Below are 25,575 nucleotides of genomic sequence, written 5' to 3'. Positions count from 1 at the left end.
CCTTCTAGATCTGCGAAGTCTTTTATTCTCAGTCATCCGGGTCATGGTTGCCTTTGAAGACGTTTCACTTCCCACCCAAGAAGCTTCTTCAGCTCTTGACAAGATAGTGGGGAATGGAGTATAAATCCTTCCATTCTCCATTATCCTGTCGGAGCTGAAGAAATTGCTTGGATGAGGAAGTGAAACGACTTCAAAGACAAAACAAGCAAGCTCAGTTGCCTCCTGAAAAAGCATCTTTGGGATAGATCCGTGAGGGTTGCAATGCTTGAAAGGGGATTCGACACTTCAAAAGACTCTTTAAACTTTAACACAGGGAACTGAAGAAATGTAAGGGAGCCTTTGGCTGGGATAGCATGCTTTTACCTAGCTTTTATTCTAGGCCAGGGCCCTCCAAACCTGGCAACTTTAAGACTTCTGGACTTCCAGAATTCCTCAGCTGGCCATGCCGGCTAGAGAAGTCAAACAATTGAAGTCCACAAGTCTTAAACAGTTTGAAGAGTTGTGACCTAGGTCATTCCTCTCAACCCTGGATGGTTTTCAAATCTGTGAACATCCAAGTCCTAGAGAGCGTGGCAATTGCCATTTGCGTGTGTCTAATTTGTATGCCACCCATCTTGTAATCATGCAACTGGTTATCTTGCCCTGGAAGTGAGCCACAAATCAAAATGGAAGAACCAGAATTTAGAAATGCATTTAGTTAGTAGCCACTTTGCTACGGGTACTCCTCAAATTACAAGTTTATTTTGTGACCGTTCAACGCTTTAATGGCACCCAAAAAGTGACTTAACAACCATTATTCATACTTATGACCATTGCAGCATCCCTATGGTCACATGATCAAAATTCAGATGTTTGGCAATTGGCTCATAGTTATGAAGGGTCATATGATCATCTGTTTCAACCTTCTGACATTGCAAAGAATGTGGGAGCCAGATTCACTTAACAACTGTGGCAAGGTTGTAAAATGAGACAAAATTAAATAAACTGTTTCACCTAGCAATATAAATTTTGAGCTCCATTATGGTCGTAAGTTGAGGACTACCTGTACTTGGCAGGACAAACATGCACACATATTAGATGATTCATGCTAGCTATTTAAAGCTCAGGGAAAAAAAATCTACTATTAACATTCCCCTTATAGTGGTGACAGTAACAAGAAAATTGGTCTTATGCATACAAAACGGTGATCACACACTATCTTAAATTTAGACCACCAGGATTATTGGAATGATTGGATTATTGAAAGAAAAAGAAAACAAGGTTCAATTACTTCTAAATAATGCTATATAAGGATACCAATTAATTTAAGTTGTAAACAGTAGCAATGCTGTTATTTTACAGGTACTTGATTTTATTAAAATATACAAAATCAAATTGAAACCAAACACTAGTAGCACACTATGTGTACATATATCATGCAGATGTGGGACACGCTGATTTTTGTAGTCTCTTTCACCATTCCCATTTTATATGAAATGTTACAACCTATCATCTGATCATTGTTTAAACCTTCATTGCCAAAAACAAAAAAACACCCACCTACTCCTTTCTTTTTTAGGTGCCATATGTAGACAAAACTTGAATATACAATAAATGGGCCAAAGTATTCATTTGATTCAATAGAAAAATTGATATTTCACAGAATACCTTATTCAAATATAAGATTGTTGAGGCAGACAAAAAAAAAGTTTTTTGGGGGAAACTTAAAAAGTTGGGGTGATGCAAAGTTATTGATGATTTGGTAAGTTGTTCTAATAAACATATTGAACTACACCCTGAAACTAGGATGAATGTGGAACCATGATGTCCCAGTAAATTGCTGCAGATTACTGGTCTCTAATAAACGATAGCAGCAGCACTACTATTTTATTTATCTTATTTTTAACTACTTAATACAAAATAATGATCTAATTCTTACTTCTAGTAAGAATTTGTTGTATTAAAAACGCAACCCAATAATGTCTATCACCATAAGATACTGGTCTGTATCGTTGGACCTGTTCCTTAAGATATACAAATATTTTCCTTAATCACTTGTTCTGACTTATGGAAACTCTTCCATTGTATTTCGAAGAAAGCGAAAATCCATGGACACCCACAGTTCTTGAACATACTAGTTGCTTAACTTTCTTCACAACAGAAAGGCTAAAAGAACAATTATGTACATATCTAGATGAAAGTGTTGGCTCTTTTGTTATATTACCAACCCCCTCAAATTCATGCAAACATAAAAAAACATGAAATCGGCCCATTCCTAAAATATGAATCTTGTTCGACAAAGACTTTCTAAATAAAAAGAAAAAAGTCTTAGTTTTTATTAAATCACTCTGTATAAAAACAGACACATATAAACATTATGCAAGATACGGAATGAAAAGAATCCCACCCCAAAAAAACTTTACTATACAAATTTAAATCCACACAATTTAAATTGGTTTAATCTTGAAATGTAATCCAATGAGACTGAAGACTAGACACTTGAGATCTTGGACAAGATAATAAAACACTCTTAGACCTTCTGGATCCCTGGGGAGCAAAATAGAAAAAAAACACAAAGTTAAAAATAAGAAATTTTTGACATAAAAATCATTACCCTCAGAGAATTTCAAGGCCATCAAAATGTCAAATAACTTTTAAAAGGACTGTGAAATTGTCCTGCCCTCATTTTTAGTAAATAAAAATGCTTTAATGTAATATTCTACAAATTAATGTATTATTAATATAAATTCCCCGAGTTCTTGAATTAGCAGAAACATGTTTAATAACAGATCAGTGGGGCAATATATATACTGTAAGTCGCCAGCATAATGCTTAAATAGTACTTTGTGAATCATTGATCAGGCACACAAAAACAGAAGCCTCTATGTACTCCACACAAAATGGCCATGGAATACAATTTACATACACTGGAAGGAGGCAGCATGCACAGAACATCAACTACTAGCCAAGAGGATTTTGGCAGATGCCACCCCCTTAGATGAAGACCTTGTGTGGAGAGAAAATGGAAACACTTATTTTAAAATGGAAGAAGCTAAGGACAAATTTATGCTGCTTCCAAAGAGAGTGGGAATTACACAAAATCAGCATAAGGGCACGTGCTCTAAAAATGGAGAGTAGAATATCTTCACATCATTAGTGGGACATGAAGAGGAGCTCTTATTTTCCACTGAGGTACAGACTAGGGCTGCATTGTTTATAAAGGCATTCAAGACAAGGCAGCTAGGATACGCTTTCATTGCTTCTGCTCTTCCTGTATCCTAAACTAGTATCATGTGATTGCTGAACTCACAGCTTTGATTCCTATTGTCTTGGAGAGATCAAATCACAATGTAGCAATTCTCTACAATACTAACCTAATGAATGCAAAAAGGCAATGGACATAATATCATTCACTCTTCAAACAGCACTTACTTGGACTGATTCACGTCAATAAGAGAACCAATTTTTGATGTTGTGAAAGAGATATGTTCATCCCCAATCACAATCTCAAGCTCCTAGAAATAAATAAAACAATAAAACAACATACATTTAGGGTGGATTACCAAATTTATGAAGGCTGAATTTCTGTTCTCCCTGTTGTCTCATAACATCTATGATTGTTCAAGCCCAAAGCTTGAACAAATATTTATATTTAGCTATTTAAGGGGCCATAGCCACTTCTTAGCAGAAAGAGCAATCTTAACCACATATTTATATTGATGGAATTAACAAGTTAACATCTACCAGAAATTCAAAGTTTATGTTGGGTGTGTTGGGATGCAAATAAATAAGAGTGGGATTTTTGTTTGTATTTTCTTGTGTTTGGGAGATTTGATCCAACTTTACATCTCTTAACAGTCAAAAGGACTTCCCAGCCTAACCTTCCTCCAGATACTTTGGCCTTCCAACTCCAAAAATTCTTTAGCCAGCATAACTATTACTGCAAATTCTTGAAGCTGCTTCACACATCTGGAGGGGTACCTGATTGCAACTATAACCTCATCTAGATTGATCTCTTACAGATTGCAGGTTGTGCACAAACATAGATTTAAAGCATCTGTATGATAAATAGAAAAATTGCTAACCTGCCGACCAACTCTATCTGGTGGAGGCCACAATGCATCATCTTCTTTTGTAATTTCACTGTCATCAATGATCCTCTTTAATTCTTCCATCACACTTTTATGTACGTAGGCCTAGAAACAGTGTAGAATGTTAGCACAATTCTGCCATTTTTGAAAAAAGTACACAAATGATTCATTTCTCTTCTTTTCCATTTGTACAAATATCCATCTGAAGAATTCAGAAGGAAAAAAAATCCAGGATAGGTGCATTTGTACAGTACAGTCAACTGAGGGGTTTTTTACATAGAAACTTAAAACAAGTAGCAAATGAATGATTAATTCTCAAAATCATGGTCCAAGTAAAGAAATAGTTATGAAATGTCATAAGTTTATTTACTACTCATAAAATTGCAGATTTACTGAAACAGTCCACTTACTTCTTTTCTGATCATGACATCATTTTTGTAATTACTGTTATTTGCATATCTCAGTTTACCTGTTGAAAAAAGATTACACTGAACATTGCAAGAAAAATGTAAACAAAACAGCATTTCATTTAATTTCAGTTAGCTGCAATATAATGCATTCTTTATAGTTCCACAAATTAAGCAAAGAACAAGGAAGTGAAAGCAGTTGCACTCAAGCAAGTGAAAAAGGATTACTGGTGCACAGTTTCCTCAAAACTCTTAATTTCTGAGGTCCTTGCTCCCCTTTAACTACTGTAAGTAATATTTAGTTATGCTGATTCTGCTGTTATTCTAAGATCAAAATTTAGTGAAGCGCACGGAAACTGTTCTGGATGCTATTGAAATGGACACTTTCCTACTAAGCTAAGTAGTCCAGGGGTTGATGATGAAGAGTTTGGCTACTTAGTGATTCCATAACAGTAATTATTTTTTCAAATGTATATTTTTATTTGACCCTTTCATTATCTTGGAATCCGTTGCTGCATTGGCTGCCTGCCTGATTTCCTACAAAAATGTTTCATATCCCACTATCCTTCAACTAATGAGCAATTTAGCTTTAACCTCCACATAAGCAACTCATCTTTTTTTTTTGTAATTCAAATTTTTATTTTATATTATTTATACATACCAATATGTGAATGGTGTGGTACCTGGGTATCATACATTTCAATATAAATAAACATAATATTATTACTCCTAGTTATTACATTTCATTTTCATTGTTTCATATTGTTTACACATACCTTTTACTATCACCCTTTAGTTCTAAACCTTCTTTTTGTTCTTTCATATATCTTAACATCTTAATGTATTTATATACTACTGTTTGCCTCTTATTCTATCTCTATTTAAACTTTTTCCCCATGTTGCTATAATATTCAAAGACGTGATTTTCCTCCTCTCCTTTCACCTGTTTTGTTACATTTCCCTTAGTTAGCTCTTCACCTCTATTTATATCAAAATTCATCCTTCATTCTTTCATTATTTAGTGTCTCAACATACACTTCTAGTACCAATCACAATCATTTCAACATTTAAAGTTCAGTTATTCGTGTTCTTTCCAATCCTTCAATCCGTATAATTCTACTATTAACACACAAGTTTACATTAAAATATATTCTTTCATTATCTAATCACCCATAAGCAACTCATCTTTTATTCGGCCAAATAACCTATGAGATCCCCTTTTGCTCATCTTATCTCTCCAGAATCTACAATTGCAACCTGTCAGAGCCCGATCTAATATGAACAAATTCCGCCGATCGTCCCAACACAGCCCAGATGCCTCAGAAAACACCAATCACTCCTTCCTTCACCGGGTCTGCTCCTCCCATCCGATTCACCGGCATAAGCAAGATCTATTCTTCCCTTGCAAACATCTCCCCCTCCTCCCGTTGCCTTGCTTCCTAGAAGCCACCACGTCTCTTGCTTCGGGACCGACAACCGAGGGGAGCCTTACCATCAGGACGGAACTCGAATTCCAGAAACTCATGGCCAAACTTGCCCTTATGCCCAACGTAGTACCGCAAATAGAAATCACTCGCCATGATCGAAGCGCTCCCGCCGGAGAAACCAGCACGCACCGCGCACGGCAAGCTTAGCCTATACGAGGGGGCGCCCGAAGAAGACGTCATCAACCGGAAGAGTCGCACAAGCGGATTCACCTTGCGTCTCTCTTCTCGCATGCGCTGAAAGTGGGTTTCCATAGACTTATAGCATATAGAGTCGCGCGTCGTTTGACGAGTTATGCGGAGTACTTCCGCTTCTCTTTCAGTAAGAAATCCCATGATTTTTCAATACAGAGTGCACACAATGTCGTAAGCGGTTATTGCGACTAATGCGGAAATATCATCAGTAATGGGAGAACTAAGCATGGATTTAAGTGCCTAATTTCCTGACTCTCTTTCAAGCCGGTGAGACTGGATGTAGGAAATCCGTACTGTAGCCTCTCCACCAAAGTGGAGCAAGCAGAGATCCTAATTGAAGAGAATATCGGATTATTTTAGTTACTTTAACTACCAATATATATATATATGTTTAAGGATGTTAAGAAATTCTATATCTTGAGGTTGCCAGCAATCTATAACAGCTTATATCCTTATATGCCTACAACAGATTGCAGTCTTATAATTAGCCCCAACTGGCTGATACAAAGAAAGTTAGGTAGCAGGGTTGGTCCTGGATTTTACTTGGATGGGAGATCTTCAGGGCATTCTAAAATGGTAAGCATGTGATTAGAGACAGTCTTATCCAGTGGTTAAGACACCAGTGTTACAGGTGTTACGTTTGCCTTATATACAGTTCTTATCATTTCTTTTTATCATATTTGTTTCTTGTATCATATTGCGATTCTATGATTCATCTTTATTGTTCCTGTGATGCATCTCCCTGTTCCTGTTGTATTCTCACACTTGATGATGGCCTCTGCAGAGTGATGGCTTGTATTGTGTTTATTTACTCCACATGAAACATTGTGTCAGAAACATCTGAATCTGCACTGTCTCTACACATTTGGTGCATGCCGGACTAGCACTTGCGGTGTTGTCCTGGAAGCCAAGCATTTGAAGCAAAAAAATCAGCATCATGGCATCTGCTAACAGCATATCCCTGCCTGAGGCAATGACCGTGAGTGGAGATTGCAACAGTAACTGGGATAACTTCAGAGCAGAGTTTGAGGATTACTCCCTAGCTAGCCACAGGCTTAAATGACAAGCCGGCAGCAGTGCAGGCAGCCACACTGAGGAGGCTGATAGGCAGCGAATGCCTCCATGTTTACAAACACAATTTAATCCGTACAGAGGAGCAAAAAAATTATACTAAAGCCATCTTAGATACCTTAGAAGTCTTTTTCAGATCCTCTAAAAATGTCATATATGAAAGATATATATTTGGCAGCTATAAGCAAGAAGGTTAAACAATAGACGCAGCTAACTCACGCAGCTAAGAGGAAAAGTTGCAAGCTGTGAGTATGGCTCTCTGAGAGATGAACTTATTCGTGATAAAATAATTCTGGGTATCACTAGTGAAAGCACATGCTGCCGCCTTTTGAGGGAACATAGTTTAAGTTTACAAGCAGCAATTGAGATATGTTGTACCACAGAACCTACTGACAAACGGATGAAAGCTTTGGAGCAAGGTAAACATTGACAGTGTCAATGTTTACCCTGCTCCATGAAGAGCCACCGTCACAAGCACCAGCACAAAATTCATCCTCACAATTCACCTGGGAGCACACCAGTATCATGGCAGTGTGTACTGTGGCAGTGTGTGTGTACAAGAGAAAGAGCTGTGTCCTGCATTTGGGAAAATCAGCAGAGCATGTGACTTCACCACTTCATCCACAAGCTAATGGCAAAGCTGAATCAATTGTGAAGATTGTTAAGAGTTTATGCAAGAAAGCACAAAGTGATGGTAAAGACTCATGGAAGGCTATTCTACATTGAAGAAATACTCCAACCAAGGGCCTGGACAGTAGTCTGGTGCAGAGACTGATGTCAAGGAGACTAAAGATCTCCTTACCAGTGGCAAATAAATTGCCTGAGCCCTCTGATACAAAGTGTCCCAGAAAAGTTACGACTTAAGAGACAAGCATTCAAGGCAAGATATGACAAATCAGCCAGAGATTTGCCAGAATTGAATATTGGCGAATGAATCCGTATGAAAAAGCTGCCTGGAGATTGAACAGGTTGCTGGAAAATGGGTATCTATTCACAACCGGTGGTACCACGCTCCTATCTAGTGGACATTGAAGGAACTCTCTCGTCACAATCGTGTGGATCTGCATGTGGTTGAGAAGCCTGACTCTTCATATCCAATGGACAGGCCAGACTTACCTGGTATACCAGGCCACACTTACCCACTGACAATAGGGAATACAGTGTGTTGATGCCACATACCAATGTTAATGACCATCCTTAGCGAGCCAGTATACCTGACAGCAGTCAAATGCAGAATGTCCCAGTAAGTGGTGAGAAGAGCCCAGCAACCTCAGCAAGGTCAGAGAGACTCTTAGTACAAAGAGGGCCAGTCTTCACCTATAGTGTTCACAACCACCCAACAGATGTAACCTGTAGGAACTGTTGGTATTGGTTCTCATCCAAAATTCCACTGTTGTTTGGTTAACATGAAAAGGGGAAGATGTTACAGATGTTGTTTATCTTATATGCAGCTCTATCATTCATCTCTATTGTACTTGTTTCCTGTATCGTATTGCTACTCTGATTCATTTTTTATTGTTCCTGTGATGCATCTTCCTGTCTCTACAGGAAGTCCTCACTTAATGATCAATTTCTTAGTGACTCTTTGAAATTACGACAGACCACCCAAAAGTTACTTCTGACCAGATTCCAAAGTTGGTCATGGAACTGCACCTCTTTCAATCACGTGACATTTCAGGAGCTTGGCAACTGGCTCACCTTAATAGCTGGTTGCAACATTCTATAATCACATGACATTTTTTCTGGTTCCCAGCCTTTTTGGAATACATTGATTTACATAACAACCATGGCATTTGCTTAATGACCACCCAAAAAAGTCATAAAATTTGTCGGGGTTGTCACATGGATACCTCGACTTATGAGGTTCATAACGGAAATTCCAGGCTCCATTATGGTTTTAAGTCGAGGACTATCTGTACTGCGGTTGGTAGCTTTCGCACCACAACTAAAATTTAGTGGTTTGGTCAAAACGTCATTTTCTTGTCAAGTGTGTGATAGCAACGCTAAGGGAAAAGAGCATAAGATCAGGATGGTGTTTGGAAATTAGTTTTAGCAAAGAGGGTCTCTTAAATATTGTTATAGCCTTAATAAAGGTGTTATCAGTTAAATGGCATTTGGCAGATTTTAAACTGTTCCTAATTGCAAAATCCACTGTGGAAAAAAAGACATAATTTGGGGTTAGGAGATTCTTAAAGAATTTTGAGGCTGAATTGTGGGCACTTTTACTGAATTTTACTGGTCTTGGCCATTTGCAAATTTTGCTTGACTTGGTGTGGTCAGACACAAGTTTAGGTCCAGGAGCATTGGAAAATTGGATGCTTTTCCCCTATGAGCCATCAGAGAACCTCCAAATGACTTAATAAGGCTATGTGCAGGCTTGCAGTGTTATGTTTGAAGTCAGCTTATGTTTTCGTCAGTTCCACCATTAAAAAAATAACACAACACACATTGCAAATAGTCAATAAAAAATTTAATCTCTCTATAGAAACAATACACAGTCTTACAAATGTATTCATTTGGTTTTTCAGTACCCCCTATGGATGTAAGTATCAGAAACATTAGAAACCGCAGAGCCCTCCCTTCTCCATACCCCTAACCCAGTGTTATTAACCTTGGCAAGTTTAAAGTATGTGGACTTCAGCTCCCAGAATTCCCCTACTAACATACTGGCTGGGGAATTCTAGGATTTGAAGTCCACATATCTTAAAGTTACTAAAGTTGAAAACCACCGCCCTAAACCATTTGTTCAGAATAAAAACAAACAGAAAAGGCACCACGCAAGAACGCTGTATCTTAATGGAATTTCATTATGACAAGACAGATCTCAAAAATTACTGTACAGTGATAAACAAAATGTTAATGTTCCCAGTTTTGTATTGAAAATATTATTTTTATTTTAAGGAAAATTTGATTATCAACTCGATGTAGTTACAAATCTGTCACGTTGGAAATCAAGAAAACAGGGTAATTTACAATGGTTTGGAGAAAAATTCCAGCATTATACATAGGAATTGTACAAGGTTTTACTTTTTTTTTTAAATAAAAAAAGTATCAAAATGGTAAATTACTCAAATCTATATACAGTTTGAGGTTAGTTACAGTTATTACATACAAAGCCTTTTTCTTCATTTTATAATTTTATTCATGCACACAGTGCATGGTTTTGTAGTAACTGAGTAGAGCAGCTTTAAATATTTTCTTTTCCCTCTACATCTTTCTTCAGAAGCGTGTATTTAACTCTAAAGCTTCTTTCTCAAAATCTAGCAGAAAGAAATAGACATCCTTCCTTCTCAATACCCATTAGAAACAAGCAGCAAACTGAATAAACTTTCCAAGGTGCAGATTCTATTATACTCTTTTAACTTCTCACTCACTTATCCTTAACATGAAGGACCAGCTTAGGCATATTGGTATTTGTCATCAAGGGATGACTTCCTATTATCAGCGAGTCATCTTGAATATTATGACTTACATCAATGAATATATATTTTTAATAGTTGAACTGCCACCTTAAACATGAGATACTGTGTGCATACATGTCATATAAACTGGAAGCAATTGTGCAGCCATTAAATCAGGACTGTCAAACTCGCATTGTCACGGCAGCATCACGTGACATATCGGGACTTTTTCCCCCCTTCGCTAAATCGGACGGGGGCGTGGACAGCAGGTGACGCATCCGTCCTGCGGGCAGCGAGTTTGAGACCCCTTCATTAGATGATCTGTTTTGTTTGCAGAGAAAATCTTTGATGTCCATAAAAGTACAAGATTGTCTTTGTATCACTACATTTCAAACAAAAGTTCAATTTGTTATGAAATTGATTCTATGAAGGGCAGAATTTTTTTTTTAGAACCAACCCAGGATGTCAGTGATTCATATAGTCAATACAAGAGTTGCAATTCAAGGCTACCAGGCAGTACAGAGGAGATATGAGAGCCTCCTAACTGGAACTGCTATGTTTAATAGATATTGCTTATTCATAAAAATGATTGAACATTTAATTATTTATAAGAGATCCTTAGGCAAAAAATAGTTCTACAGCATTTTCATTTTCACAGCTCAGTGTTCTAGTGCATGCAAATAGCTATCCAGAGCACCAATTTAAGGAATTTAACAAGATTGCAAATTCCTGTTCAGCCTAGCCTGGCACTGCTATCTGCAATAGCCATACTCATGGGGAAATGACATTCGATATGCAGTGACAGGCAAATCCCAACTTTATGCGCTAATGCCCTGATGTCCAACACAAATATATGTAAGTCACAGTGTTTGGGTCATGATGACATTGTGCACATTCTTTTTGTCACATGCCCCCCCTTCCCCATGGAGATTTATGCTCGCTAGCTAATGTCATGGCCAGGCATTTACTTTCAACTTCACTATCTCACGAGAAATTGCAGTTACCCTGTTTGTTAAAAACACCCCTCTGGAATTATTCTGGGGCACGCATTATCAGGATGCCTCTCCAGATCAGGTGGATCTTTTTAGTCCTTTCCATTAACCCACACCAGCTTTAGAAACAAAATTCAGGAATAAACCCAAGTTCACTGGTAACTATAACTTTTAGGATAAAAACAGAATGAGTTCCAGGGAGATCATTTAGTTCAATGCTCAGAAGTGGTTCTTCAGAATACCACCACCAGTCCTATGGTTTATACTGTTCTGCTTTTCATTTGGTACAACCAGATCAAAATGTTGTTCAACAATTGGATCAACAGCAAAATCCAAATAAGTGGCCCCACTGATCATATAATAGTTTATACCAGGGGTGTCCAAACTTGGGAACTTTAAGACTTGTGGACTTCAACTCCCAGAATTCCCCAGCCAGCCATGCTGGCTGGGGAATTCTGGGAGTTGAAGTCCACAAGTCTTAAAGTTCCCAAGTTTGGACACCCCTGGTTTATACCAATAAGGATATGCCACTTGGACTTTCCTAAATTTTGGAATGTTTTTTCTTTTTCTACAGTTCTCTACTGTAATTAGCTGAAAACTGAATTAAATATGGTGGATCTAAGAAACACTTATTACAGAATTATACCACCTGGACAGGTCTTTATCATGACCTACATTCTTCAATAATACTTCCTTATAATTTAGTCCTGTTCAGCAAAATACTTTCCAGTTGTAATTCAATTTTTTTTCTTTACAAGTCCAGCATGTTTTACTGCTTCCAGTTGCTTGTGGCTAGAAAATTTGTGATCAATTCTTTTCTAACCATTGTATAATTGCTCCAAGATCAGTTTCTGGATTATTATTTTTTTTGTATTACAGCTCTGCATTTCCCCCCTCTTTTAATCATTTACTTGGGAAATTTACAAGGGAATTACAATTTCCCACAGGAAGAGAAAATTACTTTAGGCTAGGCTAATTAAGAGAGATCATTCAAAGTGCAATTAAACAACCAAATGTAATTAACAAGATTCAATGAAACAGTAATATCTGCATATAGGAAACTTAAATTAAAAGCATAGGGTACTCCAATAGCACAACATTTGTGCTATTCATACAGCAAATAGACAAGCTGTAATCTTTTTAATACCACTTCCTCCCTCACCCCTAAACATTATATTCTTTGATGTCATCAACTTCACTTTGATTCTTTATAAACTTTGAATAAATAGGGAATGAGAATTCCAGAGAAAAGGACTATAATCTTGGATCATTAATTCCACTAATTGGAATCAATAGCAAAGATTATTAGCAGAATAATGGCTTTTATTTGCTTATGGTTACTTATAATAATAATTTCATCAGATTTGGCTTAAAACTGACTCCATATATTTGGAATAGATTCCAATGTCTCCAGCCCACTAAAACCAGTTTTTCCATGATCTTATGCATCCTTAGATAAAAAGAAGCAGGTCCCACTGAACGCCATGAGACTTACTTTTAATATATATATATTTAGAATTGTTCTGCACAGTTAAGATACGGGGGTGAGGGAACCCTTCTTACATTCATTTAACTCTAAAAGAAAACTAGGTATAATTGGTGAACACTCTTTTTTAAATCAAAAATGAAGCTTTACAACACTTACAAATTAATAAGGCTAACCAATATATAGCTACTTTGAAGAGTAGTCACCAAGAGTGGGATGTTTTCTTAGAAACTATACTAAAGATGGCATCTTAAATTTGCTTATATCTTGCCAGGTTAATGATTTGGGATGTATGGGCGCTGTCCTCATTTTTACAGGGCAATGCTTGTAGCAATGTTCTGAGCTTTCCCATTTACTCAAAAAGAGTACCTCTGTTCACCCAGGTGCTTTTAGGAGCACAAATATTCTTTCTGATAAAAGCAGCTGGGAAATCTTTGCATGGGGCTCATCGTTGGCATGAAAACTCTGCCTTTTGCTGCGGTGTGCAAGTGTCAGAGCCATGAACTGGTCTACCTTGCAGGCCCCGGGGAAGTCCTTGACTTACGACCATTTGTTTAGCAAAGGTTCCAAATTACAACAGCACTGGAAAAAATGATGTGCATCTGATCCTTGCACTTATAACTGTTGCAGGATCCCCACAGTCACATGATCAAAATGTGGGTGCTTGGCAACTGGCAATTTATGACAATTGCAGCATCCTGGGCAGGAGTGGGTTCCGGCTGCTGCTACTGCCGGTTTGCTCAGGGACGTGCTGCGCTCGCACTGTGCATGTGCTTGATGCGCGCATGCACAGTACTAAAAAATGCTTTTGCACATGCGCAGAAGAAAAAAATAAGATGGTGGCACCTATGGCACCACTGAAAGAACCGGTTTGGGGGCGTGGCAGGCCGAGTTACTACCTACTCGGGAGAAATGGTAGGAACCCACCTCTGATCTTGGGGTCATATGATTACCATCCTGGATTCATTTGATTGCCATTTGCCACTTTTCCAGCCAATTTCAATGGGGAAACCAGATTCATTTGGCTCACTTAACAACTGCAGTGCTTAGCAATGGAAATTCTGATTCCCACAGTGGTTGTAAGTTGAGGATTATCTGCAGAGTTTGGTTTGTTCATGATGGGAACACTTTAGTTTCTTGATCATTTTTGGATTATCTTACTGTAACATCTATGATTCTCACTCCGTGGTTTTAGACTCTGTAGCAAAGTTTTAACTAAACATCCTTTAAGAATTAAATTACTCTATTTGTCATAGAGCTGAGCTATTCTTTCTAAAATATATTCATATATGTTTATTTATATATGTGAATGTCTAAATACCTATCCAGTCTTGATAGATATACAAATTATCTCTGCAATACGAGTCAAATGTAAAAAAAAAATATAAATACTCTTGTCCTCTACATATATGTACAGCTCAAATTTGATATTCAGAATTTGTTAATAAATATTCTAAATGGTTTATACAGATCTCTCTTTCTGTCCATATGTTGATAAGACAGCCACAAAGTATGCTTGACATATTTACAAAACATCTATAAATATAATTTTTAGAAATGATGTGTAAGCTGCTGATCCTTGGGTTGGGCTGGCAGCATTCAGTAGTAGAGTAGGCTCCTCACTATTACAGATGGATAGTGCAAGAAGTTAAAAGGGTGTATAAAAGATTATACATACAAAACTCTCACATCCTTTGGATGTTTGCAGTTCATTACAACTTTGTGGTTACCCTTTTGCAACATAAATATAAAGGAGAGGAGAAGGAAAGAGAAAGGTGGATTCCATTAGCCACAGTAGACAGGTTCAGTGCATTTCTTTTGATACGTTAACCATGGAAATGGAGTAAGTGTATTCCTCATGGTAGCCCATCATCTTCTAGACTTAGTGCCACACGCTGTTGAGAAAGACAAAGTATTTGACTTAGTTAAAAATGAATAGGAAATTTCATTATGTGGCAACGCTGAACAGATTATCGCTAAGATCTATAAAATGTTATTGAAATTAAATTTGGAAAATGAACACGTAAGACATTGTACGATTCAGTGGGCAAGGAATTTTGGGTATAATGTGATGCTTGAACATTGGGAAAATATGTGGACGACGGGTTTAAAATTTACATTAAATTATAATATAAAAGAAAATTTCTATAAGATGATGTATCGTTGGTATTTAACACCAGATAAGTTATCTAAGATGTATAAAGACCTGTAAAATGAATGTTGAAAGTGTAAAAAGTAAAGAAGGGATTTTTTTATCATCTATGGTGGACATGTGACAAAGCAAAAAAAAAAAAAGAATTTGGAGTATGATTCATATTTTAATACAGAAAATTCTGAAAATGGAAATAAAAATGAAACTAGAACTTTTCCTTTTGGCCTAATGGAAAAAGAACAGGAGAAAAAAATTGGAACTTTTTTACTATATATGTTGACAACAGCAAAAAAATAAATAAAATAAAATAAAATTGTATGGACAAAAATGGAAGGACATTTTGATTCCTACTATGGACGAATGGTGGCAGAAGTTGATGAAGTTGGCTGAAATGGCAAAATTGACCACTTTGATTAAAGAAACGAAGATAAGTACTTTTGTTTCCACATGGACACTGCTTCTGAACTTTGTGTTTGATGTGGAAAAGGACGAAACTCTGACTTTGGGTTTTACATATTAGATTGATAGATCTTTATGGAAATGACTTGCTCATATTGTTACGGAAAAGCAGAAAGTTGTGATTTGATGTTAATACCTTATTTTACTGTAACAGAGAGAGTCGGAAGTCAATGCTTCTCCCCCCCCCCCTTTCCTCACTTTTCTTTCCCTTTCCCTTCCCTCCTCACTGCTCTTCTGTTTACTTTTGTATTTTATAATACTGTATAACTCAATAAAAATGTTTAAATGCAAGATATTTAAGCATTTTGAGATAAGCGAGACATATGTGAGAGGATGCCCCTCCCATGCAATGATGGTATTTTCCACTATTATATAATGCCCCAGAAAGAAGTATGCCTCTAGAATATGTTGGCAAAGACATTTAAGCTTATTGTCTATTTATCCCTACAACATTAGCAGTACCCATCTGAATGGCACCTTCTCCTTCTTTTGTATTAGATAAATGTGTAAACTACTTTGATGAACACTGAGATAGTTTGTTTTGGGAGCAAAGAAGACACATGCAATCTTATACTGAACCTGATCCAATGTTCAGCCAAAAAATAAGATTAGGTGCTTATTTATTTATTAAAGTTATATACCACCAGTTTCAATGAATTGATTGATAATGATTTTGTTAAGTGCCAGGGAAATCAGGAGATCCAGCCAATTCAAATGGGTATAAAGTTTTATTGCAAGGTTAAGCTTTCTACAAGAATCTGAACTCCTAACAGCCAAAGGAAATTGGCGGTAAATAAGGGTAGAAGGAATTCAAGCTGGGCTGGACTTAGATTGCTTGTGGGCGCGTAAGGGCTCATGAATGATGATGTGTTTGACCCTTCCCTAGTGCTCAGCCTGGTCATCTCCTACAGATTTATAGCAAAACATCTACAATAAGGAACACCAAATACTACAGTAGCAGGACTCAAATGAATACAGTGGACAATGTAGTAGACAGTGGATAAAGCATTCACTTACTGCTGGATACACGTGACCAATCTGTACTGTTCTCCCAATATGGATTTCATCCTCATCTTCTTCTTCCATAGTCTTCCTGTACACAGGATTATCAAAATTCATGCTTTTTGTATTTTTCCTTTTCCAGTTTCGCCAGATGAGATACCCACCTGTGCATAGTAAGCCGATCACCACTAGAAGCAAAAAAGGATAGAGGAATTGGAGAAATAAATAAAAAGCATTAGCTGTCTCAGAAAGGCCATCATATTTCAATTGGCTCACTCATGGCATATCTCTTCTGAGTTTGTTACAATAGGCCAGAGTAGCAAAACCAAAACGAATGGCAAGATAGCAAACACACACTTACCAATAGGAACAACAATTCCGATAACGGCTGCCATCACAGTTGAGCCAAAAGCCTGCCCATTGTTAGCATCTGCAATTAGAGAAGAACAACTCAGATATAAAGGACAACTGTAAGGATTGCAGCAGTTGCCAAGTTCCACATAGCTGACAAATTCAAAAAGCACGAATTTCAGAAAAGCAATTTTAATGCTAATCTGGGAAGTGAAAACTGTAAGGCAGTTTTTCCAGGCAACCAAATGAAGGCAGAGTCTCTGAAATGCTTTCTAAGCCTAACCTTATAGTTGTCACATCTAAGCTGAGTTCCCTCTTTTCACATAAATTTACCCAAAGTTCTCCATAGCCTTCTCTCCTTCTGTCCCTTCCATCAGTAGGAGCACTGCACTGTACAGAATTCAGACTGTCTTGGCATAGTGTTACCGTGTGTGTGTGTGTGTGTGATTGTAGAGGGAGAGAAGGAGAGGGAAAGAGGGAAAGGGAGAGAGAGGGAGGGAGGGAGAGAGAGAACGAGTGAGCTGTGAGCAATCCAATTTGATTGGATTGTCAAATATTTAGTATAAGTAATCCTGAAAGTTCACATACTCAGTTTTGTGTGCATAAAGTTTAGGCATTGGATTTTTAGATCAATGATGTGTATTTGGATGTTCACCCTCAACTGGTGAGAGTGTATGTAAGCATATTACCAAATCTATGGAACTTGTTTAATGGAATTTATCAAATCTATGGCCCTAGGATTTATCAAATCTATGGCCCTAGGATACAATCCTTGAAAACCATTAAAAACAGCCTCTGGCCAGGAAAACGTCATGTTCTTTATCAAACCCAGATATCACTTTAATCACAGACTTTCCAGTAGATGTGAAAGTAAAGTATTAAATGTATTTGGATTTAACCACCCCAGCCAACTTTCCTCACAACTTTTCATCATTTTTTCTATTTCAGTTTTGAATCTGTGTTGAAGAGGGAAAAGGATGAAAAAAAGGAAGAGCTAATATTAAAACTGTTTTGAGATAACAATACTTTGGATTAGTCTATTATTTTGAGATTTCTGAATCACGTTTAGGTACACTGCCGAAATTTCTTCCAAAAAGCCCAAAACTAGATTATGGCAACATGTAGAAATTTAAATTTTTGTATATGAGGGAACTTTTCAGATGCTGGGCCTAATGCTTTGGAAGTAGAAAGGTCATCAAAAAGGGACAGCATTTTTATATTAAACAAAAGAAAAGTAACAGAGAAATCCTGTTTTATTTCCACAAAGAAATGCAGTGCCAACTCAAGCTACTTGCGGAGCAAACAGAAATTTGTATTTGTTTACTTTAAAATTGTATGTCAGTCCAAATTTTTACCACTTAGTTAGTTATAGGCCACTTCACTCACAGTGCTGGAAGAGATTGCTATTTCCTGTTGCTATTTTACTATCAGCTGGGCTGGATGTCACTGTGATTGAATGAAGACTTGTCATGCGGAGAAAGACTTGTGCTGTAGTTGCTGATCCTTCTGTACTAACGTTGTCAGTTGTGGTAGTCATGCTGTCAGTAGTAATAGCCGTAAAGTTCAGAAGATAACTTCTTGATGTGGTAGGAGTAGCAGCAGTAGTAGGCAATTCAGTTGAGGTAGCAGGAAGCTCTGAAATCATTATTAAGTACTGCTTTATTTATGCATTTATTTTGTCCAATGTATATGGATGCCATCTCCCTGTGGTGAGCCAACAGAAGGCTGGATAACCTCCCACAAGATGGTGCCTTCTAATTGCACTAGACTATATTTCCCTTCTCTTTACTTCTTCATAGTAAAACACAGTGCAACTTTAGTTACTGCCACCCCTTGCCGCAGGGAGGCGGAACCGATTAGATGGTTCCGTCCCAGGTGCCTGATGGACCCTGAAAGGTTCCTGATGGAGCTTGGGACTTTTCCTGAATCCCTTGCTCACAGTTCGGCCGAAGCCCTAGCGGAAGCCTGGGATAGGGCGGCCACTGGGGCCTTGGACCGCGTTATGCCTTTGCAGCCTCTGACCCAGTGCTGATCTCGGGTAGCTCCCTGGCTCACCGAGGAGCTCCGGAAGATGAAACGCCAGAAAAGACGCCTAGAGAGTGATTGGAGGGACAGCCGGTCCGAATCCGACTGAACACTAGTAAGAATTCATATTAAATCCTACTTAGTGGCAATAAAAGCGGCAAAACGGCAACATTTTTCTGCTCTTATCGCATCCGCAGATAACTGCCCAGCGCCCTGTTTAGGGTGATCTGCTCCTTACTTAATCAAGGAACTGGGGAAGACCCCTTGCAGGTTAAGGTTGAGGAATTTGTTCAGTATATTCAGGATAAAATTGCTCAGATTCGGACAGGCTTGGACTTTGATTGGGTAGATTTGAGCGAGTCGACGGGGATGAATCTTGTGGAAACTATCTGGGATGAGTTTTACCCTGTGACTCCCAAGGGCATGGAGAGGATTATGGGGAGACTCAGTGCTGCCACTTGTGTGCTGGACCCGTGTCCCTCTTGGTTAGTTTCGGCTTCCAGGGAGGTGACACGAGGCTGGCTCCAGGCAATTACCAATGCTTCATTGAGAGGGGTTCTTTAAACAACTAGTCGTAAGTCGAGGAGTATCTGTATATATCTTACAGGTTTAAGCTTCAATTTGTAAAAAAAGAATGACTGAGAGATAAAAAGAGATAGGAGAGACCATGATACAGACACAGTGTAGAACAACAGTGTAGAACAGAACAACTGAGTGAATTCACAATGGTTGAATCTAATGTTAAGTGCAGCCATAAAACAGGGCGCAAAACAAGAGTCCAAAGAATTATCTAGTCCCTGGGAAGGAAGTTCCTCTCTAAACAGGATTGCAGAAGGTTTACAAAGTATAGGCAGATATTTTTACCTTTATAACACTTTTTCATATCAGGACCTAACCACATGTTGTCTGGACAAGCACATGTATATTTGAGTGAGTGTGGAGAGTTTTGTGGTGCAGGGAGACACAGGTATTCACACCCTCCATTTGGCAAAGAATGAAGTTCACAAACATCTGGAGCTACAGATAGGAAAAAGAAATAAGAATTAAGTTTGAGGATTGTAATTATTTATTTACATTTTATTTACCTATCATATTTAAGCCATCCATCTCCTTCACAGACGATCCAATTGATATGGTAGTAATATTTTTATTGATTTACTTTTTTGTATGGCCATGAATTATAAAATAGTTCTACACACACACACACACACACACACACACACACAAATTCAATTGTGTTTACCCCACTGCAATTGCTATCATTATGGGGTATAGATGCATCACACTCCCATCAATCTTGTTTCACAAACTACCACTTCCACCTAGGAAAACTACATTGTATTTTCTCATATATATATTGAACATTATTGTCCATACCATTACTTAGACCAGTGGTGGGCAACCTTTTTTTTCAACTGAGCCAAATCTCGCCAAAACCACAATTGAAATTTATTTTGAGAGCCACACTTTTAAAACCGAAAATACATAGGATGGTACACTGTTTTTAGTTTCAATAAACTCTGGCATTTGAAGCACGCAAGTCTTAAAGCTGTCAAGTTACAAGATCCTTGCATCCCTAACCCTTTAGGAAAAAAAACCCAAGGGGTCTTCAAACCTGACTGGTGGACTTCAACTCCCAGAATTCTGAGAGTTGAAGTCCACCAAGGGCATCAATCATATTAGCCCAGGCAGGGATCTGCAAAATTGGCTCTTAAGACTGGTGGACTTCAACTCCCAGAATTCTGAGAATTGAAGTCCACCAGTCTTAAAACAGCCAACTTTGCAGACCTCTGTGTTAGCCCAAAGCCTGGCGCTGGGCGGGCCTTGCTCCCCCATTGGTGGAGCCCCAGGAAGCGAGGAGGGAGAAAAAGAGACGGAGGCAAGGAGCTTCTCCCCCCCCTGCAAAAATCTTATCAGGGAGCCGGTGGGCAGTAGCAAATTAGCTGATCACGTGGCGTGATCGGCTAATTTGCTACTGCCAGCCCGGCTCCCCGGTTAGATTTTTGCTGGGAGGAGGCGGGGGGGAAGCTCCTTAGCCTCCGTTTCTTTTTCTGCCTCCTCGCTTCTCGTCATTCCACTTGTCAGAAACTTCTCCTGCATCAAATTTGCAACGACCTTATAGAATAACAGTGTTGGAAGGGACCTTGGAGGTCTTCTAGCCCCAAGAAGCGAGGAGGGAGAAAAAGAGACGGAGGCAAGGAGCTTCTCCCCCCCCCCCCGCAAAAATCTTATCAGGGAGCCGGCGGGCAGTAGCAAATTAGCTGATCACGCGGCGTGATCGGCTAATTTGCTACTGCCCGCCTGGCTCCCCGGTTAGATTTTTGCTGGGAGGAGGCGGGGGGGAAGCTCCTTAGCCTCCGTTTCTTTTTCTGCCTCCTCGCTTCTCGTCCCCGCCCGACTTCAGGATCCTCCCTAATCATTGTGGATCGAAAAGAAAAAAGGGAAAGAGGCGCTTGTTTTGAAGTGCCCGAGAGGAGGGAGGGGAGAGGGCGCCCGGCACACAGAAGAGCCACATGAAAGTGTGTAAAGAGCCGCATGTGGCTTGCGAGCCGCGGCTTGCCGACCACTGACTTAGACAAATAGCAAGAAATCAAATGGCTACTTTAAGTACCAGAAAAATATTAGAATATTTCAGTTTTAAAAGGGGTCTCCCTGAAATCTGTGATTACTAATCCCATTATGTACAGTACATAGCAAGCCAAATTGGCTGTGGGTAATATATACCATTATCCTGTCATATGAAAGAAATCAGTTCAGGAAAGGTCAAATGTAATTACACTACAAAGTCCTAATATTGTAAAACAGCATATTGCTATAATTATAGAAAGGTTTTGTGGGTGAGAGGCATGTGAAGATTGCAGTTTTGAGGGTCTAAGGGCACCATCAAGACTGTTACAATTGGGTAGATCTCACTATTTTCTTGAATGCCTTAATAACAAGATTTGCTAGTTATCTCCTTGTAGCTAACCAGGGTCAATATTTTTTCACAACTTTGCAATCTAGTTACCTATCATGAAATCTAAGGTATCCACTATGTATTTCATATTCCTTAAGTATTTGGACCTATGAAAAGGTGCTTTGGGTTTGGCATGAGTGTGCTAACTGTTCTTATCAACAGTACCTTAAAGAAGGTGCCCCTTTTTCTGATGCCATATAGTAGCTGTGCAATCTCAGGAAAATATTTTGAAATCAGGAGGCATATCTGAACTCATACCAGTTCTAGTATCATCCAGTAAGACAGTTCCCTCCTTCTACTGGTGCAGCAATTTCCCCATGAAAGAGCCATTAATGCAATCCAGTGAACTGTAAACAGTAGCATACAAACCAGCCTTCCCTCCAAAAGCACCTGATATACAAGTGAAACTCGAAAAATTAGAATATCGTGCAAAAGTTCATTTATTTCAGTAATGCAACTTCAAAGGTGAAACTAATATGAGATAGACTCATTACATGCAAAACAAGATAGTTCAAGCCATGATTTGTCAAAATTGTGATGACTAAGGCTTACAGCTCATGAAAACCCCAAATCCACAATCTCAGAAAATTAGAATATTGTGAAAAGGTGCAATATTCTAGGCTCATTAATAGAAAGTTATGTGGAAGGGAAAAGTGTGGAAGAAAAAGGTGCACAAGCAGCAGGGATGACCGCAGCCTGGAGAGGATTGTCAGGAAAAGGCCATTCAAAAGTGTTGGGGACTTTCACAAGGAGTGGACTGAGGCTGGAGTCAGAGCCACCACACACAGACGGATCCTCGACATGGGTTTCAAATGTCATATTGCTTTTGTCAAGCTGCTCCTGAACAACCAACAAAGTCAGGAGCGTCTTATCCGGGCTAAAGAAAAACAGACCTGGTCTGCTGCTCAGTGGTCCAAAGTCCTCTTTTGTGATGAGAACAACTTTTGCATCTCATTTGGAAACCAAGGACCCAGAGTATGGAGGAAGAATGGAGAGGACACACTGCAAGATGCTTGAAGTCCAGTGTGAAGTTTCCACAGTCTGTGTTGATTTGGGGAGCCATGTCATCTGCTGGTGTTGGTCCACTGTGCTTCATTAAGTCCAGGGTCAACGCAGCCGTCTACCAGGAGATTTTGGAGCACTTCATGCTTCCTTCCACAGACGAGCTTTATGGGGATGCTGACTTCATTTTACAGCAGGACTTGGCACCTGCCCACACTACCAAAAGCACTAAAATCTGGTTCAATGACCGTGGGATTACTGTGCTTGATTGGCCAGCAAACTCGCCTGACCTGAACCCCATAGAGAATCTATGGGGCATTGCCAAGAGAAAGATGAGACATGAGACCAAACAATGCAGAAGAGCTGAAGGCTGCTATTGAAGCATCCTGGTCTTTCATAACACCTCAGCAGTGCCACAGGCTGATAGCTTCCATGCCATGCCACATTGAGGCAGTAATTGCTGCAAAAGGGGCCCAAACCAAGTACTGAGTACATATGCATGCTTATACTTTTCAGAGGTCCGATATTATTATTCTATGTACAATCCTTGTTTTATTGATTGCATGTAATATTCTAATTTTCTGAGATGGTGGATTTGGGGTTTTCATGAGCTGTATGCCATAATCATCACAATTATGACAAATCATGGCTTCAACTATCTTGCTTTGCATGTAATGAGTCTATCTCATATATTAGTAGGTAGAGAGTATATATTACAATTGCATTATTAAACTAGAAGCATACCTTACCTTTAGGTTGCTTTAGTTCATGAAAAACTACAATGTCATGAGGATTATTGAGGTTCTCTGCCAAAATAGAAATGTCTAGACCATTCAGTCTATTAGCACTGAAGATTGCCTCATTCTCTAAGTCCGTCCAGAATACCTTGTCCTGCAACAATGGAGAGAAAGAGAGAAAGCCTCAGACTGTATTAAATACCAGCTGGAACTTTTTAGGCATTGCTTCCCTACGAATCAATCTCCTTGGCATTTTGTTTTTCATAAAGAAGTCATGCACAATTCTTTCCAGGGTCATAGAGAACAGACAAGTGGGCAGTTCACTACTGTCAGCCGCTTCACAGAGGGATGGATCTGCACGTCCCCCCTAATGTTTCCCCCCCACAAAGCTTGCGTGTGAGTTATGTGATCCTCTCCATGGAGATTCTGATCTATGCGATAGTAATTTAAGTTGGCGTTTGGCTTTGAAAGTCATTAAGTGAAAAAATGGCTCCACAAAACAAGCAAGCAAACAAAATTAGATGTTACAATATAAGTGCTGTTTAAAATCATGTTTGTGTGATTTTTCACGTTTTTGCCAGTGGAAGAAGAAAGTATACAGGGAGAAAAGCAACACTGCAAAGTAGAGGAAATTTCTCTACTTCTTTCCCTTTCCTCTCTTACCTACATAACATGCTATCTTGCTGATCTAAGAAAATGCATTCATGTAAGGCAACCTCTTTGCATATATCACCTGTTGAACTGAACAGAAATTCTAATGCATTCAGATACATCCCCTTTGATGTTTAAAGTGCCTCCCACTGAAAGCAACAAAGCCAAGAAGGTCAGAATCAGCAACTAAATAGACATACAATTCAGGCCTATAATTCCATGATATATATTTTTTTTACCTCAAACACAGCCAGTCCAAATGGGTGGCTCAGGTTGTCCACAGAAGAGATGAGAACTTTCCGGTTGCTCCCGTTGAAATCTATACTTGAAAGCAAGTGCAACTTGGAATCAACCCAGTAGAGACGTTGATTCAGCAAATCTGAGGAGCAAACATATCAAAGGTAGGATTATATCCCTGTGTTTGATCTTTGTCCATGTGTATGCATTTTTGCTGTATATATATATATATATATTTACTACGTTAGAATCCTGGAAAACTCAGTCATTTTATGAAAACAATTCAGGGAGAAGAAGAAAAAAAGGTTAGTTAAGAACGACAGATAATATATATTTAAAATATGATCACAATGTATGATCCAGACTGAGGTCACTGGAACAATCATGAAGTGAGACTTTCTCCTTCAGGAAGAATATTTCCTGTGCTTGTTTTCAGCATAGATTCAGACTCACTGCAGAGATGCTACATAGATGCATGAAGAAGATATCTGAGAAGCCACAGTAATAGTCCAACTACTTGAGTTCTCCATGAACACTAATATTAGCAGTTGGTGTTCTTTTTTTAAATAATCACATTAACTTGTAGTAGTAGGGGATCAGTTCTTTGCATAATTAATTTGAGAAGATAATGTATGGGATTAACATACTACCTTATTTGCAGACCTGATTCCAAAAACATGATGTAGCAATCAACACATTTCAGAGGAATGAATAATCTCTTTTTCTTTTAATTGAAAGTGGAGGGGTCAGTAGCATTCACAGGATCTTGCTGCTGTTATTATTAACATTTGCATGCAGCCTGACTCCGAGCAATACTGAGATGATAATGAAAATAAAAGCTTTGTGGTCTGTGACACTTCAGGGTGTTGTCATGGGGCATGCATTAAAGGGGAGGAC

At 38.7% G+C, this 25,575-nt stretch overlaps 3 protein-coding genes across 3 annotated transcripts in view; 1 reads left to right on the top strand and 2 right to left on the bottom strand.

The window, feature by feature from the left end:
* The window catches only part of CPT2 (carnitine palmitoyltransferase 2), a 116,074-nt gene that overhangs the window by 36,840 nt on the left and 53,659 nt on the right, over positions 1-25,575 (top strand). The window lies entirely within an intron of this gene.
* Positions 2,292-6,088, bottom strand: MAGOH (mago homolog, exon junction complex subunit). The gene is made up of 5 exons (XM_081946321.1): positions 5,970-6,088; positions 4,481-4,539; positions 4,065-4,175; positions 3,412-3,494; positions 2,292-2,526 (listed from the first exon to the last, which is right to left on the bottom strand). The coding sequence occupies exons 1-5, from the start codon at positions 6,055-6,057 to the stop codon at positions 2,427-2,429; spliced, it is 441 nt and encodes a 146-aa protein (XP_081802447.1). The 5' UTR covers positions 6,058-6,088; the 3' UTR covers positions 2,292-2,426.
* Positions 12,145-25,575, bottom strand: part of LRP8 (LDL receptor related protein 8) — a 230,906-nt gene continuing 217,475 nt past the window's right edge. Inside the window, exons 13-19 of the mRNA XM_081949607.1 lie at positions 24,681-24,820; positions 23,803-23,944; positions 19,960-20,112; positions 18,457-18,705; positions 17,081-17,149; positions 16,735-16,907; positions 12,145-15,001 (exon numbers count right to left, since the gene is read on the bottom strand). Coding sequence (XP_081805733.1) covers positions 14,963-15,001; positions 16,735-16,907; positions 17,081-17,149; positions 18,457-18,705; positions 19,960-20,112; positions 23,803-23,944; positions 24,681-24,820 — 965 coding nt within the window. The 3' untranslated portion in view covers positions 12,145-14,962. The remainder of the gene's footprint in view (positions 15,002-16,734; positions 16,908-17,080; positions 17,150-18,456; positions 18,706-19,959; positions 20,113-23,802; positions 23,945-24,680; positions 24,821-25,575) is intronic.

Source organism: Natrix helvetica (assembly GCF_964273705.1).
Source record: "Natrix helvetica genome assembly, chromosome: 3".
In the NCBI taxonomy this organism is placed as follows: domain Eukaryota; kingdom Metazoa; phylum Chordata; class Lepidosauria; order Squamata; family Natricidae; genus Natrix; species Natrix helvetica.
Note: the sequence above shows the minus strand (reverse complement) of the source record. Positions and strands in the feature narration are given on the sequence as shown.

Coding starts and splice junctions, on each gene's coding strand:
- MAGOH (XM_081946321.1), bottom strand. CDS start 6,057: ATGGCGAGTGATTTCTATTTGCGGTACTACGTTGGGCATAAGGGCAAG. Junction 4,176..4,480: donor ATGTCATGATCAGAAAAGAA/GTAAGTGGACTG, acceptor CACTGTTTCTAG/GCCTACGTACATAAAAGTGT. Junction 2,527..3,411: donor ATTGACGTGAATCAGTCCAA/GTAAGTGCTGTT, acceptor TTTGCTCCCCAG/GGATCCAGAAGGTCTAAGAG.